The following is a 21,151-nucleotide window of genomic DNA, read 5'->3' as shown; positions in this document are numbered from 1 at the left end:
AGGTCATTTCAGCAGAAAGAGCTGCAGGAATGAATTCATCACGTCATGTTTATAGACAGTTAATTGTCTTGTCTAAATGGATGGATCAAGCTGAGACATTTTCAATCCAAGCACTTTGCTTGGTTGTTGGGTCGACTGGGTATCAAACCTCAATACCTACTCAGACATTAATCAGACATAACCTCATAATCAAAATGAACTTGTTTTCTTTCTTTTTTTAATAACTGATTAGTAACACATCACAATTAATAGCCTATAAACTATAAAATGATATGAATCTGCCACATAACTAGTAACTAAATGTATCAAATAAATGTAGTGAATTGGAAGTATAAAGCAGCAGAAAATGGAAATAGTCAAGTAAAGTACGTCAAAATTGTACTTAAGTTCAGTACTTGTACAGTAATTTGTTACTTTCCATCACTTGTTTTTCTAAATTTTGACACTAAGATTTTTATTCATACTGCAAATGAATATCGGTTCCAGATATCGGTTATTGGTCTTGGTCTCCTCCAAACCACAATTGTCCCTCTCAGAAAGAAGTGGCTTTGCTCAGGGAAAAGTTAAGGGGTCACCAAAGTCATTAGTGTTGATCCTCCGGTCATCATCTATATCTGTACAGTATTTCATGTCCATAGTCCTCAAAGTAAGGTGTCATAAAAAGTTTTGTTATTGGACCGTAGGTGTCCTGTCAGCACTTTCAAAACCCAAACCTATCATTTGGCACTGACAAAAGTACATGGCTCGCATTCAGCTGGCTTTAAGTCGTGGTGAAGAGATCACATTTTTTTTTTTATCAATGTAGCAGTATGATCTACAGTTAATTCCTTGTCGTTGGCTTTGTGCCTCCCTCCTCCAGTTTAGAAACTGATTTAAAAAAAATTATAACACGGGTGTTAGCATGACATTTACATGACATTTACAACAGCGTTCTTGCTGTTGGCACAGTCTTTTTATCGTGTGTGTTAACATTAGACATTTATCAGCTGTTGCAGAAAAAGCATCTGCTGACAACGTAAACAACCATACACACAAACATAAACAAAATGCATACATATTGAGATTCTTCATGTGTATTTGATTAGCCCAGATAATGATATGGTGCATCTATTCTGTCCAAACACTTGCATATCGGAGCACTGCAGTGCTGACATTTACACCACATGTGCTCATCCACCAGACACACACACACACACACACACACACACACACACACACACACACACACACACACACACACACACACACACACACACAAAGAGAGACTGTTGAGAGAGCCCCGCAGCAAATACTCCGTTTACCTCCGCTTGACACCCCTTATAGAATTACTGCAAAGCATATAACATAAACACCTTCCTCTGCAAACACACACACACACACACACACACACACACACACACACACACACACACACACACACACACACACACACACACACACAGCCATTCCTATGCAGGCAGACATTTGTGCTGTAATCAAACACATGCACAGTCACATTAATTCTTCGCAGCTCTGTTACGCCCCAGCCTGCTTTTTTATCCGTTTTTTTCTCTCTTGCTTACAATCTCTGCACACATCCCCCATCTGGTCCATCCATCTTCATCTTGTTGGTTTTGATTCGTAGCTGCCTATTGAGGTCGTATTTACAGTGTGTGAGGGGATTTGAAGAAATGATTTACTTTATGTCAGCAAACATATGTTTCTGACTTGCACATACTGCAGCTTGTGCATCATTTTTTTGTGTGTGTGTGCACGTAGAGAAAGCACATGAACAACACTAATTCAAAAGACCAATCAAGTATACATGTTGTCTTTAAATATAAAGTGATTTTAGTGCAAAGAGCCAAAATGTGGCACAGTTATAGTTGCAGGATTTATCTTGCTACAACATCTGAAGTTTCTTTTGTTTTTGATGAACAAATAGTCCAAAAATTACAAAACAATAGGAAGGAAGAAGAAGAATAAGGAATACCATAGAGAGAATAACGTGGAAATAAATGGCAACAGCTTTGCTGTATCGAGATTATTGGGGAGGAAGTGGGGAGGGAACCTTCAAAGATGGGTGACAGGTGAGAAAAAGAGTGTGAGAAGGTGAGTGAGACAGGTAGTGGGAGCTAAAGAGAGAGAGAGACAGGAAGAGAGTGGGAGTGAGTGAGGGAGAGAGAGAGAGAGAGAGAGAGAGAGAGAGAGAGAGCTGTGTGTTGCACCACATGCCTCTCAGTTCCCTGAAGGTGTGCTGACGGCGAAGTAGCTGCCCTGCTGAGCCAAACAAAAATAAGGAAGGCAGGAAACAGGAGCATCCAAATATCGGATAGAGAGCAAATATCAGAAGGCGAGAGAGAGACATAAAAGGGGAGAGGAGAGAAAGAGGGGGAAACTGGGGCACGAGCATATTAGTGACACGCATTAACATCAGCAGGCAGGAGCAAGGGAGCGCTGAAGAAGAGGCATGAGGAGAGGAGAAGAAGAAGAAGTGACAAGACAGGAAAAAGTGCTGATGGCAGAAGTGTGATGGTGCAACCTGCCCGGACCTGAGAGTGACTCCCCGTTCTTGTTTCCTCCTTCCTCTCTGCCCCCATCTCCTCCTTATCTCTCCTCTGACCCTGTCCCCTCCTCCTTCACCCTCCTCTCCCTCCTCTCTCTCACACACTATCGCTCTCTCTCTCTCTCTCTCTTCACACAGTCAGACCGGGGAGAGCGGAGTGCCTGGGTCGCATCTCTGTCTCTGTGTTTCGTTCTCTGCTTTCTCTCCGGCTCTTCTGATTGTCATTCTGCAGCTGAAACCCTGTAAGATAATTCCCCGAGCTCGGCACCAGAGGCAGGACACAGGAGAAGGGAAGACCGCTCTTGAAATAAATTGGGGATTCCTCAAAGAACTGTGGAGTCTTTTGTTCTTCTCAGGCTTTTTGATGATTGACCTGTTCCGCTGCCTCTCTTCCACAAGAAAAGACTTGAAATGGGAGGCTTGATTAGAGAATAAAAAAGGAAACAGAGGAGAAGCTTTTGCAGCTTTATTTTTGCTTCACAGAACAAAGTGATGCAAATGGAGACACATCGTTTGGAAGCGAGCGACTGAAGACTTAATCCATTTCCAAGGAAAGAAAAGAGAACTGCAAAAGGAAACAGGAGGACTTGAACACAGACCTTGAAAAAAAGAGGACGAGAGGCTAAATCAGTAGATTTTGAAAAAAACAAACACTCTTTTTGAGACTCAGGCTTCCCCTGCCAGTGTCAGTTTCCACTCCTTCTGTCCCATCTGCACTTTTTTTCCTCTTTCATCTCGGGCTCTGCTCCCCCAACTAAAGCACAACCATGCAGGTGTCCATCGCCTGCACGGACCACAACCTCAAGAGGGGGAATGGGGACCACAGCAAGCAGAGCGCCACCAGCCCCAACGTGGTGAACCAAGCCCGGGCCAAATTCCGCACCGTGGCCATCATCGCTCGCAGCTTCGGCTCCTTCACTCCACGCCACATTTCACTCAAGGAGTCAACAGGGAAACACACTGGCATGAAGTACAGGTGTGTGTGGCAGAATTAGCAGTGTGTGTGTGTGTGTGTGTATAATAAGTGGGGTGTAGTTATTGAAGGGTATGTTTCTTGAAAAAGAGCTGTCGTTTGTTTGTTTGTAGTTTTTTCCTCCCAACTGTTTGTATGTTGTACTGTGCTGCTCATGTTCCTGTCTATATTTCTTTTCTCCTCCTCTTCAGCTTCCTTATTGTTTAATCATGCTGCTCAAATTTGTATTAGATTTGCCCACATATTTGTGATTTTAGCCTTAATCCATTTGTTGTACAAATCTTTTACACTTTTCAAGGTCAAAAGTTTGAAGATAGCAAAAACAAATTGTGTAAGAAAGTCATCCAAGCAAGGACACACTTCCTAGACAGACTGGAATTGTATCATAATTATATGAAAAAAATGTCATTTAAAGAGTTTTGTCTAATTTATTAATTAGTAGCACATTTCACATTTGATGATGGTGCGATAAAGAATATTTTTGTGTAAATAAGAGTTAAATCTTATTGATAACCTGCTGCCACAAGACTCCCCCTCTCTGCCTTAAAATCCCCTCTCACACGGCTTTTGTTGCCGTCATATTGTTCCATTTCATGAAGCCATTCTTGCCAACACCATCTGAAGCACCTTCTGCCAAGCCTGCAGTATGTTTTCAGTGAGCTTGCGCTGCACATTTCAGATCTTGATCCTCGGGTCTCCAGACTAGTCGTACAGAAGCTGCTCATTCACGCTGGATGTCACAAGTAAACCTGTCAGCATTTATGAATAGATAGTTGGTTTACTGACAGTTCCTATAGGTTCTTTTTTCGGTTCTATCACTGTGTCTCCTCTCTCCTTCCCTCTTTCTCCCCACACTTCATTTATACATCGTTTCTCACATTAACTGCCTCGCACAAATCTCAAAGCTCTCTCCCTCGTTTTCTGCTCAGAAATACTCAAATGCTCAAAACCAAATGCCATGAATGGAAAAATACTCTTCTTCTGCTTCTCTCCCACACACCTCAACACTTTTTTCTAACTCTCTCTCCTCTTTCTCTCCTCTGTGGTTTGGTGAGACAGCTCTGCAGTGTGGGCAGAGTGTCTGAGTCGGATTTGACCTCAGCAGTGCTGCTCCTCAGCTGACTTGTGTGTTTGACTCTCGTAGCCTCGGGCTGCGAATCTTACATAAAATATGGTGCCATTACTTTTTCCAAGCTCTGCAGATCACTGTGAAATCAGACTGGTGTGCGTGTGTGTGTCAGAGTGTGTATGAAGACATGTTTTGCGTGTGCGCAGAGAAGAGATAGTGACAGATTGCACACACACGCTCCTATATTCGATGTTGTTCATGTTCTGCTGAATCAAGTCACTCTGTAAAACCCGTCAGTGTCAAGGCAGGGAAATAAGAGACATCAGGTACTAGTTTTTGGGGTGATTTTAAGACTGATGTGTAGTAGCTGTTGTCAGATAAAAGTTCTGCAGACCGCTCTGCATATCACAAAATAGGTTAATGATGGAAAATTGCTTTGCCTGTCTCGCAGGGAAATACATTTTTCATCTGCAGTGAAAAGTGAAAACTGCCACAGTTCATTTTTCCCCTTTTTTGAAGGAATGCTGTTCACCTACTTTTGATTTTTGAAATGGATAAAAGCCCTGGGCCTGAAATAATACTGATTTAATGCTTATTGTCAGTTAGTCTATCTTAAACAACACTGACAGGAGGTATCAGTTGAGATCTCAGAAACATAACTTTGTGTTATTGTGCTATTGTTGAAGAGGGCAGCAAGGGACACAGTGAAAGAACTGTAACATGTAACATGTTTGCAGCATGTAACATGTTTTATACAGGGATTCAAACAAGTGCCTGAGTTCAAGGCACTATTCAAGGCAAACAGAAAACTGTTGTCTCATTTTTGAGACTATTACATATTGTCCAGACTCTGAAGTCGTCTAGACAACATGTAATATAAGTGCGCTGCGATACGACTTGACCAGTAATGAGAGCTGGCAGACAGGTGAGCAGCGTACAGGCCATGGCTCAGTGCCACAACACATTGTGTTCGAAACAACAGCCAAGAGAGGTGGGGGTAGCCAGTAAACATGCCTGGACTAAAAGTGAAATTTACAGCGCTACACCTGGCTGGTGACATTGAGCTGAAAGCAAATTGGTCAACGGATTCCATTCTGCAGAACTAGAGGCATCTAAAAAGGGAGTCTACTGGGGTTTGATGATTCGATATATGGACTGGTCTGCCTTAAAAAACAGACATAATGTCAGTGGCTCTGACAATATGATAGCAGTGAATCACAGCCACTTTAAACATGTCTCAGTTACATACTATTGTGTGAACGTTATTGTATTTAATTTTTTGAATGATAAATCCTGGAAAAGCAAGCAATATACAGTGTAAATGATGAAGACTAAATGACCGTCCAAACCAAGAAAGGTAACTATAACAATAACTATAAACATATCAGTTTAAAAATCATTCTAACAAAAGTGGATGGTGTAGTCCACACCACAACTATAATGACGACAGCGGCGATTGTTATTGTTGGGATCACTTTTTTCATGTTGCAGGATGTCTTCTATTACTGGTTTCTAACTGTAGTTGACCTCTTTTTTCAGAGAATTGATGGCATTAAAGGTCCATTTTGTTTAAAAATGTATTTTTGAATCTCATTTCCAACTTGCCAAATACTGTTGCTTTGGGATGCCGACGGACTCGACCCACAATCAAAAATCAACGTTACAAATTGAACCTTTAATAGATGGTCTACTCTCATCACTCAGTCTTGTTTATTTATAAAACCTATAAAGCCTGAGACATACTGGCAAACGGTCTTTGGCGTTGAAAGGGTCTCTGAAGTTCATTTTGTCTTTTGTTGCCAGGATACTTGACTCATACAAAAGTATGAATAAAATGAGTCTTCAAAAAATGACAACTCTCATAACAGAGTGTTGGATTTTCCTAACTCTCCTCCTCTTTGAACAATTTCCATATCCATATCCTTCTTTTTTTTTCATATCCTTCCGTTTTTTTTTGTTTGCTTTCTCTGTGCAAGGTACAGCAGTAACAGGTCAGCAATAGCCATTTTCCTAAGCTGCCGGCATATGAAGCTGGACTGCTTTGTGTCACATTTTACAGAACGTTATCAGTTTGGATGCTTACATGGTTTTCATTATAATTGTGGTTTAGTGATCGCTCTTGGTGTAGATGGCCCTTAACATTGTGAGTACTAATACCACAAAAGTTTCCTCTGATCTTAATGCTGCCACGTTGTGTTTATATCCGGGGAAGTTTAAGATGTCATAGAAGAAGCTGAAAAAGAAGCTGTGAAAGATGATCTGAGATATATATCAACAACCATTTTACATTGTTATATGTACATCACACGTGTTTAACGGATGCAAGGGTCTTACTGTTCAGGGTTTACTCTCCTGTACTATCAATGCCAGTGCATATTGATCTACTGTATCGTGCAGGAATAAACAGAGCAGACACGTACGATGATGCTATGAGAGCGCTGTTATGTGTGCCAGGATTTTGTAGTGTTAGTCATATGTTTGTCAGCACACATGTACCTACATTTCAGGCAGCAATAAGAAGCATTTATTCAGAAAGTACTCAGTACAGCGCAGTACATGATGTACGTACAGTAAATATATAAGAATATTTAATGTATGAGTCAATCCGACCACAAGCTGCACATTCTTTTGAGAATGGGTGATTCACAGTGATGTTGTTTCTTGCATGTCATATACTGTAGGATACGATAGTTTGAAATTGTAATAATTGTTTTTCTCTCCATTTTTTTCATTCTGGACTCTGAGTCTGGAAAAATACACTGAATTGATTGATTGATTGATTGAATCCCCTTCTTGGACAATGCATCAAAGAGAGGGAGCAGTGTTATGGCTGTTGAATTGAAACGTCACTCAAACACACACAACACACACACACACTCTATACACTCCCCTATACACAGCTTCCTCTATAGGATGCCAAACCATATGCCAGTGCGGTCTTCCTGACAGTTTGTCATTAAAAGTTCAGTAGGCAGAGGATGGTGAAAATGACTTCTGACAATAGATGAGGACGGGGCTAGAGTTTCTACACACAGCTCTATACAGTTGGAACAATGGGGGAAAATAGGAAGCGAGAAGAATAGGAGGTTGGAAACGAAAACAGACAAGAGAAATACCTGTGTGTATGCGTGTGTGTGTTCTAATCACTCAGCACTGTATTGTCTTGCGCTGACAGTAATTCTTCAGGAAGGACAGTATAGGATGAGATAGACAGTCACTACCCCCTCCTCCATCTCTCTCCATCCCTCTCTCTTTCCCTCTCTCTCTCGGTTTCTTTTTGTTTCAGGAAGTGAACCCAGGGTTGTACACACCATCTGCTCTGGCACCTCGGTGTAGGTGAAAGCGTGACAAGTGAGGAGGATGTGTTTGCCTCTCAGTGTGTACCTGTTTGTGCTCGTACAGCAGTTTACGGTCACATAACACATACAGACGGGTCACATGTGGGGTCACGCTGTTTAACAATTTATTCCTATAAACACAAATGTGTGTTTCTCATGTTAGAGAAGAGATGTGTCAAACCTGGCTGTCACAAATATAAATGAATGACTTCAAAGATTATACATGGTAAAATGAAAGAATATGAATCTCTAACAGCTTGTATTTGTGTGCATTAATAGGAACAACCATGAGGCAGAGAGTCTGTGATGATGGTCCTTCAGGTGCTCTCAACTTCAACTCTGACATCCTGCAAATGTTTTAACTGCATCAACAGATTTAAATACTTTAATACTTTTCTTACTGACTTATTGACTGATAAGATATGTTTTTACACTGCCCTATGTGAGCTTGACTGAGATGAGATCATTTAAATTTTAATAAGTTGCGACCACAGCAGAGCTGTAGAGTACGGTAGGAGCAGGCTCGGTTGGTGCATGCCTGTGGAGGGGTGGGGGTGGTGCATGCATCGCTGTACATCTGAATACAGTGATAAGATTAAGGATTATGGTGGATTTACAGTATGTGCCCACACTTTGATTGTGACAGTACAGCAAAAACAAAAGGTTCGCCGAGCTATTTTTGAGTCTGTTACTGTCTCCCACCATCACTCTGATGCACTGATGGTGAGAGCTCATCCAATTTATAATGATTTCCTTTACTTTGAGACTCGGTAAACAACATTAGCATCAGTCAATCAGTGAGACAGGTGGAAGGAGACATACAGAAGCGAGAGAGGTGGTAGATGGCTCTCATGAAAGGATTCAAATCCCATGCTGTAGTCTGGTTACTGTATACAGGATGCACTTGTATAGAGTGAGCCACCAGGGTGCAACTCGCTCCCTGTGTCGCCTTCCCTGCGTCACTGTGTGTTGTGATAACGAGCCCTGAATCAGTCAGAGTTCCAAGCTTGGCAGCATTTGAGATTAGCGAGAGCTGCAGTGATGTTTGTGTCGTCCCCTTGTTGGATTTATATTTCTATGCATGTTTCCTTTACAGAGAGAGAAAGAGGGAGAGAGAGAAAGAGAGAGAGAGAGAGAGAGAGAGAGTGTTAGAGAAGGGCAGATAAAAATGAAGCAGTAGGGAAACATAATTGAAAGAGGGAAACATTCGGAGGCAGGAGATTGTGCTTGACTTAATATCAGATCTATTAATAAATCAGAGGTGTGTGCGTGTGTGTCAGTATAACCCCCCCACTGAAATGTGTGAGGCATTACAATGCTGTACTTAGCTGCATACGTGCCCTGGTCTCTAACAGGCTTCACTATCAATTAACCTTACCCAGACTCTGACTTTTTGCTCTGAGACACATCAGGTCCAATCAGGTGGTAACATGCTCAATAAAACACTAGAGAGACGGTTGGTTTACCTGCGGTGGCATTCACTGCTGCACTTACTGTTACGAAATTAAAGGTGCCCTGTGGAGTTCTCTTGTAAACAAACAAGACTTATGTTAACATTCACTGTTAACTCACCAAAACCCATCGTGTGCTTCTTTATGATGTAACAAACATGCTGAATGTATTTTACTCCAAATAAAACATTTGCAAAGCAGATTACTTTTTGATATTTTTAAACTACTTTGTTTGCATCCATATTTATTAGCTAGCGATTTCCTTCTTCCCTGCCTTTGCTGATGCATTACTATGTTTTTTGGTGATCATCTGTAGTGTAGTCGAATAGTTTAGTTAGTGGTTTGTTTTCTACGTCACCTTTGTCTGGCTATAATGTTTAGTTCATGATAATCTAGGGCTTATGGGAAATGGTGTTTGTCAAAAGCTGCAGAAAAAAAGTTTACCACCCTTATCTGGACATATGGAGTTTATCGCACAAAGTTATCTCACTTCCGCAACTTGTTCTGTTTTAAGGCCTCCCAAGAGGTTTTATTTTTTCTGATAACGGATTAATTCATCTTGTTATCTCGGTAAAACAACATGTTATTTAGTGGAAAAGCGACAAAAACAACTTTTTTTTGAGGTTTCAAGAATATTCTCCCATATATCAGGAACACAACATTTGTTTTTCTGTGATGATGACATAAATAAGTCATGAAAACAAATCCAATTTTATTTTAACATTTATTAAGGTAAAAAGAAAGAAATAATATGTTTGACCCATGACCATGTGAGCTTCCGTAGGTAACGCTGTACAAAACAGTAAACATTTACCTGAAGAAGACATTTTATGTTTGTGTGCATAGACTTTTTAACAGCAGCTGGCCCCTTGCTCGCAGATGAGCGAGTACACAGTGAACAGGATGGCAGTCTGTGTAGTGTTTAATATGGCGTGCTACCATCTGATTGGGTGGTGATAGAAATGTCTGTCTCAGGGTGTCCAAACAAGCATGTGAAAACAGCAGAGGGTCTCCATTAATCCATAACAGCTTTATTTGAACATCATTGGTGCAGACTTTACTCTGCTCATATTTCCCCTTCATCTTAATCTTCGTTCTCACTATATTTGATTTACTTGCTTCTCTGAGTGAGGCATGGGTTCATTCATCACTCACACTGTTTTACCTTCAATGACAGCTAACCCTGCTTTTTCAGTTGAGATAATAGAGAAAAGAGAGGCAGCAGATGTGGGAGTTGGGAGGTGTTTAGTGGGTCACAGGAGTCAAGGCCAGTGATTAGCGACTGAAACACAACAACCAGTGAAAAGACAGCAAAGGCCAAACACACATTCATCACAGGATAATAACATACTCACAAAGAGCTTCTTATTTCCAGCTATTGAAAACTAACTGCATCTGTTTTAAAAAGAGATTAAAATTTGATATTTTTCAGTGAAAGCTGATGGTAAGAAAATAGAGCTGTACAATTTTTAAAAGAAAGGTTTGGCCACTGAAGAAAGAGCAAGAAAAAAAGCTAACTCCTGATGACATTTCAACATGTGTTGCAATAAAAAAAACATGAAGGCTTTGTGAGTACTGGGCAAGCTTATGCAGGAGCCAACTCATAAACTGTTAATTTGGCAGAGGAGGGTTGGTGTCAGCTCAGCTACTGTACACAGGCTGCTGAGAGCTTGCACAGTATAGCGGTGTGAAAGGCCAGATAAGCAGCTACTGTAAAGGTGTTTTATGGAGGAGGTACGGAGGTGCACTGCATGTGAAAGACCTCAATGTTTTGGTCATAATTAAGACATTTATTATTGTGCATTTTGCAGCAATGTGTGAAAAACAGTGACACCATAAGTTCCTGTGTGTGCATGTGAGTTGGTGTTATAGAAAGATGGCAGCTGTTCAATTCCACGTAGCTGTTTCGCAACACGACAACAAATAATGTACGAGAAAAAAATAGAATGAGACAGATGATAATGAATAAAGGAAGGAATTCTTTGTGCCTGCTGGTCGAGCTCCAAACCACCACACAACAAATACTCAACGGCCCTAACCAACGCATTATCTCTGCTTGTTGCTATGGTAATCATGTCCTTGGCTCTGTAGTGCCATCATTCAATTTGGAACGCTTTAGAAGGCACACACGCACACACACACACAAAACAAACATATTTAAGAAAGACTTTAAGCCACTGGCGGTATGAACTAAAAAGGCAACTGAACTAAAGAGTGACAGAATAATGGGATTGAAACGGTGAGGGTGATGGAAAGAGACAGGTTTGAGCCCCGAGTGCTGTCTATGTCATGAAAGCAAGAACAGGACCTGCTGATTTTAGTTGTGATTTTGAGCAAAGAGTAGGCAGTCATTGTTTTCATTGCTTTCATTGGAAACACACTGATTTATTGAGCTCTGCAACTCCATTTTAAGAAAAACCATTAAAAGCGACCTAGTATGCATTTTTCACACATCACACTACATCACCATGTCACACATTTGTATAATGTATGCCTAGTGGCTCGTTTGGCACATAAGAATTAATTTAGCACAGCTGTTTTGTTGTTGTCAGCTGTGCTCAGGAGTGTGTGAGCTGACCAATCAGAGCAGACTGGGTATTTGGGAGAGGGGGCCTTAAAGAGACAGGAGCTAAAACAGGGGGGGAATAAAGCGCTGCAGCAGTGGACAGTATGAGAAAACTGTTGTGTTTTTTGAGCATTAAAGCATGTAAAACTATTCTAGCAGTAACCCAAAATGAAAATGAGCATAATATGACTTCTTTAAAACACACAATGTCTCTTATAAATACTATAAAAATTCAAGTACTGTGGTGGGTTTAAAACTCTGTTCAATGCTGTTAGAGAAACACGAGCAGGTATTTAGCTCACTCAGAGTGATGCAGGGAAGATAAAAGGAACAAGAGGAAGGACAGGAGAGAGAAATACAGCAAAGACCGAGTGTGTCAAATGTATAAATGATTACAGTGGTAAATCCCTGCAGGGGGCTATTATATTGAACTGTGGGCAGAATAACAAACAGTGACTGTGACTGGTTGTCTGTCAGTTTGTCTGTGAACTGTTGCCGTGCCCTTGGGCGTCCTGAAAGACACTGATAGTATTATTAATTCTTGTGACAGGTCTGCAGCCGAAACTCGCTCCGAGTTCAAACCTTTTATCTCGTGTGTGACAGCAATTGATAAGACTAATACCTCCCTGTGCATGGCTGAATAAAATATGTCACTCGGTCTGCTGACTCTGAAGTTACAGACTGCTTGTTCTCGAGTTATTAATGCAAGAATAAAGTTATAGTAATATCACGCGTTGTCATTTTATAGTTACTGCTCCTCTGATCTGATCCTAATAGCACTGATGTTAGAGTTAAGGATAATGGTGTCATCCGCGTTCAAAAGCTTCAAGTGCTGTCTTCCCCCTTTTACTTTGGCTTTTTAATTAATAGAAGTGCTGGGAAGGCTTGTCAGGTTTGTTCCATAGCGTGGCAGGAGAGTGATTTAAATGGGGCTCAGAGCCAAAAAACAAAAAGCAAGCATCATTGTCAGTGTCACATAAAGAGGGCTGTAGCTGCTCAACAGGAGAGAAGACAAACAACAAAAGAAAGAGAAACAGACGTGAATAAAGAAAGTTAATCAGTGAGTTAACTTTTTTGCTCACCCTAACCATGTTATTAGATGCTTAGCACCATGTTGATCAGTTGAAAGTGCACACTTTTCTCCAAAAAATCTGTCCTCCCAAAGAACGTTAGTTCCTCCCAGAAGCCTTTTTAAGTTGGTAATTAATCCTTCATCCCAGAAACAGTGTCACTGTAAACACGCAGGCTTCCTAGCAATTAGCACAAACAAGTTCATTGTTAAAAGAATCCATTTTGGGTGTCTACTGTTCCTTGTTGTTAAAGTACAAAACAACATTTTGTTAGTGGTTTTGTTGCTTTGTTGGAGCTCAACAGTTGCATGATGTTCCCTTAAATGGGAACTTTGCTGATTTTCAACCAGCTTTGTATCACTACATTGTTCGTAGTTTATGCAAATGAACAATGGTAAATTTGTGTCATCTGGCAGATTCTAGAGCTGTTGTATCAACTACAGATTGTGTCTGTGGATGTGGCAAACAAAGTGTGGAGCAACAAAGAGTAGTAAGATCGAGAGCAGGAGCGTCTCACTAAACTCTGAACTAGGCAGTGCTGATAAACTATAAACCAAGATTTTTTTTTATTACAATGCCTATTTTTTGCCTACAATGTTTCAAGAAACATAATTTAGTGTACTGTTTAGCTGCAATAGAGAAGATCGTGAACCAGAAGTTGCTGAAAACACTCCGACCAAACTGTAAAACTGGGACGTGCTGACCCATAATCCTGTTAATTGTCTATTTCTCGTAGGGCTCAGCGATATGGCAAAAAATACAACTATTTGATTGATATTTATCACGATATATAATTTGGTCATGCTGCCAGTTTGAAGACTATAATGACTGAAGTCTGAAGAAACCAGAGGGTTTATTATTTAAACTTTAGAACAGTTTATTAACAAACAAGAAAAAAAACAGTAACATAAACATTTAACTCTGTAAAAAATATTTATCTGGTTAAGTACTTTTACTTTTACAACTCTCAAATGTTTTAGAGGTAGAAATCTGAGTAAAAAGTGTAAAATTACATAATGTAAACATTTAACTGTACAGACATCTGCCTTGTAACTTTACTAATGTAAAAAAAACTAAAGTCTGTGAATAACATCACATGAACCTTTGGCAGGGCAGCAAACATCTCAAATGTTTATACAACCTCGACAAAAAAGAGGATAACGGCAAAAATAAAATCAAGTAATACTGATCATGCAGTGTTTTCCCACACATTAATTTACGCAATATGTACATTGGCCGCCACTTATTGATTTTCTATTTTTGGAGCTGCGCTCTCCGTTCTCACTCAAGACAGCGCACCCTTCAGTGAATAGCTGTTATATACTCCGATACAGTGGATAGCGGTGTGGTTTTTAGTTTGCCGGTTAAACCAACGAAGAAGAGGGGGTGCATTTAATGCTGCTGGCTTGACCCGAACTTCCTCTTCAAAGAAGACGGCTGGCCTCATCAATTAAATTAAATTCAGTAATTAAATTTTTGCGTGCCTCTCATCGCCTCACAACCCCTGCAAAATGACTCGTTTTACTGTCAGAATTTGAGCAAGTTTAGAAGTCTAGAAGAGCCGTCCGATTAAATTATTTTATCCCCATTCAACTTAGCAGTCTACTAAACCAGAAGTTAGCTAACTTGGTCCCTTTTTGCCGAGTGATAGGTTGTTAGATCTATCCACATTGAGTAATCTGGTGCGGCACAGTGCATTATGGTTGTTGTAGGTTTTCTAACTTTTGAGCAAATTGGGATACTGTAGCAATATTCTCTGTTTTCTCTGGTCACGTTGCAAAAGTTTCAATAATATTTACTTCTTGCTACTGCAGAGACAGCCCAGATTGATGTTTGATTTCAAGCTGTGATATACTTTAACCGTTCACTACAGTCTAAGTGCAAAGTGAGCTGCAGTGGGATGAAAATTAATTGAATGTTAAAGCTCAGCACATATATTAAGATGAAATATAATGTATGTTTCCCTCTTAATAAGCATGTATGGTTAATCAGTGGCCAGTAATGTGTCACGATCTGCATACTGGATCTGCCCTTCTCTTGACTGGATGCCAGTAGACAATGATGGGGGTGCATTATCCCAGTATAAGTGCCAAGGCATAATTTCATGACTCTCAGAGCAGATATTTTTATGCAAACTGAGCTAGAGTGCCATCATCTGTTTCGTTACTCCCATGCCTGCGATGGAATATAAAAAGTAAATTTTATTCCCCATCCCCTCTCATTGTTGTCCAAAAAGCGGGACAACCACTGAATAAACAGCCCAACACCCTGCCTGTTTCCAGCTAAAAATCATCCTAACAGCCATGCCTGTGTTGACACTTCAGGCCAATCAGACAGACTGCCGCTGTCTGTATGACAACTGATATCTGCAGGGCCCAGCTTGTCTCTTTCACACAAGGTCTCCTGACAGCTCTTTTACCGGATTTACAAGGATCCACAGTGAATCTTCCTGCAGGCCTGAGGGCAGCGGGTTGTACATTAGAGGTATCCTGCAACTCCTGGCAACTTCTTTCTTCCTTAATTCCTGTTTGGAGCAGTGCTTAATTAGATAATGGATACTCAACCTGCATATGGATCAAATCTAATGTATTATATATGCATGGAGCTGTGACAACAAGCTTTTAACTTGAATTCGCTATTTAACTTAAACTACACCAAACTGTTTGTTCTCACAGCGTCCACTAACATCTTCTCTCTCCTAGGAGACAGACTCATTTGATTAATTTTTACATTTTAAAATTGCTGTTGTATTCAGGTGCAAAACCACAGTTAACTTACAGTGTACAATGACGTCCGGTGAGACAGATGTGTTGAAATGACATCTCGTAGCTGTTGTCTCTCATTCATTCAAATTATGGTTAATATTAGAGGAAACCTCCAAGTTTACTGTCTTTGTGCCTCAATTATATTGGTACTTTTCACTATCTATATTGAACATTGTTGGTATCGAATACCAACCATGACATATATTACTACTGGATATTTTTACTAACCACTGATGGAACAATCCCAACATAGATGAACCTGAACTGCTGTCTGCTGAGAAATGTTACTTAGAAGAATTTGCACAGATGACATCAGCAGCAGCAGCTTTTCAGTCATCTTGAACCTGTTTTGTCATAAAAGAAGTATTCTAAGAATATTTTTAAGGAGTTTTATTTATTATTTATGATTATTTACTTTGAAAATGAGTGTGTCACAATTACACAGAAAGGACCCGCAGGACACACAGGCAGGCAGGTGGTAAAACAAAACGTGAGCTTTAAAAATTGGCAAAAGAAAATACAAAAGTAGTACAAAAACTAAGGACAAGCCAGAATACCATTAGGAAGAAATCAGACTGGGAGGAGCACAGGAACACAGGAGGGAAACATATCACTGGGAACACTGGGAAGTAGAAAGTGACAACAAGACACAAGAGGATATAACTACAAAATAAAACATAGCTACCCAAAAACCAAAACGATGACATTGTACAAGTTGGCATGTTCACATGCAGAATTGAAGGTTGAAGTTATGGGTCATGCATATTTTAAATTTCACAAGCATTGCTGATGTAAACAAAGTTTGCATTTGGATCACAGATAGTTAAATATTTGCTGCTTTTACTGTTGACATATCTTTACACTATCACCTGGCACGCTATTTGTTATTTAATGACATGTATTTGTTTCAGTTTAATAAAATAAACCACAGTTAATACACATTCTTCTCTTTCTACTAAACAAGAAGAATGAGTGAATGTCTCTGCAGCTGATATACAGAGGATATTTGTACGAGCTTCAGCTTCATTAATTAGTTTTCTCTTGTTTTTATCTTTTGTATGTGAGTTAATGGAAGCAATAACACCTTTGTTTCTCATTAAAAACCACAGTGAGAAGCAGTTTGTTGTGGGCCTGTATATATGCAGTTTGCTATTCTCTCCTCAAACTCTCCTCTCTTTCTGTCTCTCTTTGACAGTCACAAATCCTTGGAAAACATAACTGAAAACTCTTTGTTCTGATCCTCTTGTTGAAATACTGGAGGTGTGGACTGAGAGAAATCAAATATCATGACAACCTCCGATGACTTCACTTCGTTGTAATTTAACACGACATGACTGCTTTGATCTCTGGCATACTGCAGCAACCAAAATATTCACATTGAGCTAGATGAAGACAAGGTTTCTGCTAAGTACTGATCTGTCTCTATTCTCCACGTTGTTATTAAGCTGAGTGGACATTTTCCTGATGAGCTGGTGGTGGAATTACATTGAATTAGATGTTGTAGAGACAGGAATGTTGACAGAGGTAAAACGAGGATAGAGAGAAGGTTAGGAAGTATAATTGATTGGTTCTGACTGAGCATGTGTGTCAGTGCTGCTCATCCCTCAGTGTCTGTATTAACTATGACAACACAAACACACTTCCTTTCCCTTACAGATTCACAGATTTACAGATTTTCAATTCACACCTTTTTCTCCCTCTGTCAGATTTACCCCCTTCAGTCTTTCTTCTTCTTCATCTCTTTCACTCTTTTCTTCTTTCTCTCAATTTTTCTCCCCCTCTCCTCCCTCCACAGACAGCAGTGGCACACTAAATGCTGTGAGGAATAGGTGTTACTGTGCAGTGTCTGCTCAGCTCGGTGCCTTTGATCCATGTTGTAATCAAAATCACCTAACTGTGCCCTGAGGCTGATGTCATGGTGGGCTGACTTTTACATACCCATATTGTATGCACACACACACACACACACACACACACACACACACACACACACACACACACACACACACACACACACACACACACACACGTTAACACCTTACCAAGCCATTTAAAGCCACACTAATACACACAGCCATGGAAAGCCTCTCTGTGTCTCGGAGTATTTGCTGACGTCGCCTTGGGTTTTAGAAATTTGGCAATTTAATAGCGCAAATGATTAATTGATTAATGGAGGAAATGATCTGCAGATTTTTCAATAATGAAAATAATTGTTAGTTGAAGCTCTGATAATATAAATCAATCCTCATTCGGCAGCACTGTGTGTAATACTTTAATGGGTTCTGCAGATAAAGATGTGGACTCAAAGGCAGGACTCATAGGCTGAGCAGCTGAAAGCAATCAATCACTTGCTCTGTAAGACATTAGATGTGGAGTGCGGCAACAGGTAATCAGTCGCAGTGTAAACAATGCAGGCAATGGGCAGGCAGCACCTGGAAAGGATTGTGGTCAGGATCAGGCAGCCATGGATCAGGAAAGAAGGCTGGAACGGTTAGACTGGGTAGTACATTATGCCGGGTTCAGACTACATAATATTTTTGTCTGTTAAGCTGGTGACCATGTGAGATTAGGTGATTATAGAGTCACAAATTCTTGTCATTACATTACCAAGAGACCCAGGACACAAAAATGTTATTAAACAATCGTGTCTGAAGTGGTGTGTATGATGCCGGCTGTCTTGTTAGATTACAAACAGCCTAAAACAGAAATAGAAATTGTTTCCAAGGGATGTAATGATCCATGGATCCGGATGGATGTATCAATTCAATGGTTAATGATCGGATGGAATCGATGCAAAGTGAAAAACATCAATCCATGTCATCAGCTTTAGGATGACACACATTTTTCTGGCTTGTCTGTGTCACCTTGTCCTAAATATTCAAACAGTGCTACTCCCAGGCAGGTAATGGCAAGCAACCAAGAACAATGCAATGAGAATATTTACTCCCCTTTCAGGAATAAATCAATAAACAGTTTGGAAATATTGTGGATTTCAGAGAAAAGACGAGTCAACAGACAAACACGTCTGCTAACTTGTTGCTCTCGCTACGCCAATATCAGCTGTTCTTTTTCAACAATGTTAGGCTGGAAAAACGCGCATGCAGGCTGAATCTCAACCATGATGGCCTGTCAGGAGTCCAAATAATCAATATAATATTGTATCGTACTTAAAAACTGGTGATTTACACCCCTACTGTTTCCTCTGTTTCACAGTCCCCCCTAACATTATTCTTCTTTTGCTTCGCCATTTTCACAGTCGTGCATGAAAGAGCACCTCTGTGCTCATATTGGTCAATGCCACGACAATGTCTACTTTGATGGGCTACACAGGTTAAAAGATTAATTATTGCGTCTAACATGTCTATCAGGTCAGGCTAACATCTGGAAGATATCATGGAGTCTAAACCTGGCATTACATATGCTGGCTGAATGGGGAAAGAGGGCTAGTATGTACACAGGGAAGCCAATGAGAGACTGGGAGAACAGGTATTCTGGTGTGTGAGGGGATTAGGTGACTGAGAGTGCTGGCAACACACTGAGGGCAACTAGGGCAGGTGAAAAATCAGAGGGGAGTTTATCAGTGAAAAAACAGGAAAATGAGCAAAAATGACTAACCGGAGTACTGTAGGCGTCGTGACAAATACCCACAATGAGTTCCTGTATTAAGCTGTCATAAATGTCCCACTCTGAATGAACATCTGAGCTTCAGTTCCAAGCAGTCGTTTGTGAGGGAGGAAGCTGACACAGTAAGCGTGTATTGGTCACTGCATTAGCAGCTCCTACTGCATGGTTGGCTTCTCTACCCAGGAACAAAGAGGAGCTTGAACTTGCAATTTGTATTAGAAGAGAAACACAGTAGTCTGAACCTTGCATCAGAAAGCGACAAAACAAATTGGGATGAGAATGAAAAATAATTTATGCATGCCGATGAGTTCTGTGCAATAAACACATGCAGCAACAACAGTTCTCTCACTCGGTTATATCTGCATGTGTAGTAGTGGTGTGGGGGAAGAGGGACTGTGTGTGTGTGTGTGTGTGTGTGTGTGATTTTGTATCCATATGAAGGCCATATAATTGACTTCCGTCTCCATGGAGATGTGAATGACTGCAAAAGCTGCAAGTGCGAGGCTCCGTCGTGTGGGTTTGTCTAATGTGTGTGAGGTGTGCTTGTTGGAGGTTTCGTGTCTCTGTTTTAAAGTGAATTTTTGCTTTGTTTGGTGCAAACTGTGGTATTAAATAATGCAGTGTGTGGAAAGTTAACTATTTTATGTCTTGAAGATGTACATACAGAAAGTTCTGGTTCAGCGCTGGAGAGAATCTCTTTGTTATATGTGATCTTTTTAAAGCTGAGATCTGTGGGTTTCTTTTCAATAGCAATATTTTCTCACTTGGTCAGTCTTTTCTCTTTGATATCTTTATCTCTCTTTCACACACAGAGCCATAAATACACTCATACACACATCAGACAATTTTACAATCACATATCTTTGCAAACACACAGACTATAAATACACACTCTTTCACAGTGAGCATTCAGATCGATAAGAGTGAGTCTTGAGGAGAACAGAGATGAATTAAGGGAGATTTTGTGTGTGTGTGTGTGTGTGTGCCTGTGTGCGTGTGTCTGTGTGTGTGTCTGTGTTAAAGATGGTGAGTGAAAAAAAATAGGGTGTGATATACAGTGGGTGAGCAATTGAGAGAGCTATATGGACAGACGTTCAATCCCACACAGTGAGGAACTCCCTCAGCTACTTCTTTAATATGGCTAAGATGGATTTGTTCTCCTTCTTCTTCTCCTCTTCCACATCTGGTTTTTGATCAGTGTCAACATCAAAGCTGACACAATGAAATGCTCCTGAGGAGACCTCTGATTTTCGCTGTGCTCGTCCTCATGTGGTGCTTAGAAGCAGTTGTAACTTTAAACCTGCTGTAACACAGCATCATTAGTATCTGTCCATTAAAGGTAGTGGTGTTGCTTCAAGTGTCCATTAAAGCTCTTAATGTGAGGAAAGTGGGGAGTCTCATGCAGGAGATCTGTCATGAGAATGAAGACAACTGAACCATGTTGATGTGGAAAGATATATAACCTGTAGACATTTAAAGACAGACTGAGAAGCACACTGACAAGATGGATGTAATAACTCCATCCTCATTACTTTAAGTGAGAAGCATCAGCTCATGTTTAACCTTTCTTGGCTTCGCTCTAGTGGCTGGCTGCAGTTTCTACAGGATTCAGCTTACATTTGCAAATGCAGTCTCCTGTCTCTATATATGCAACTATGCTATACGTTTTGAGATGGATGTAATGATGGTGTCGTTCATTATTAAAGTTCACGCAAAAAGGTTTCGTAATCCACAAAACATTTTCTTCGTG

The 21,151-nt window shown here is 40.4% G+C and overlaps 1 protein-coding gene across 4 annotated transcripts in view; it reads left to right on the top strand.

Annotated features, from left to right (window-relative positions):
• The window catches only part of kcnab1a (potassium voltage-gated channel subfamily A regulatory beta subunit 1a), a 118,577-nt gene that overhangs the window by 36,845 nt on the left and 60,581 nt on the right, over nt 1-21,151 (top strand). For 2 of the 4 annotated variants that reach the window (XM_073488633.1, XM_073488625.1), the window contains exon 1: nt 3,313-3,521. The exons of the other annotated variants lie outside the window; for them this stretch is intronic. In XM_073488633.1, the coding sequence (XP_073344734.1) occupies nt 3,313-3,521 (209 nt within the window). Of the gene's footprint in view, nt 1-3,312; nt 3,522-21,151 lie in introns of those variants that run through there. 4 annotated transcript variants of the gene reach the window in all.

The sequence above is a fragment of the Pagrus major genome, chromosome 2 (genome assembly GCF_040436345.1).
Source record: "Pagrus major chromosome 2, Pma_NU_1.0".
In the NCBI taxonomy this organism is placed as follows: domain Eukaryota; kingdom Metazoa; phylum Chordata; class Actinopteri; order Spariformes; family Sparidae; genus Pagrus; species Pagrus major.
Note: the sequence above shows the minus strand (reverse complement) of the source record. Positions and strands in the feature narration are given on the sequence as shown.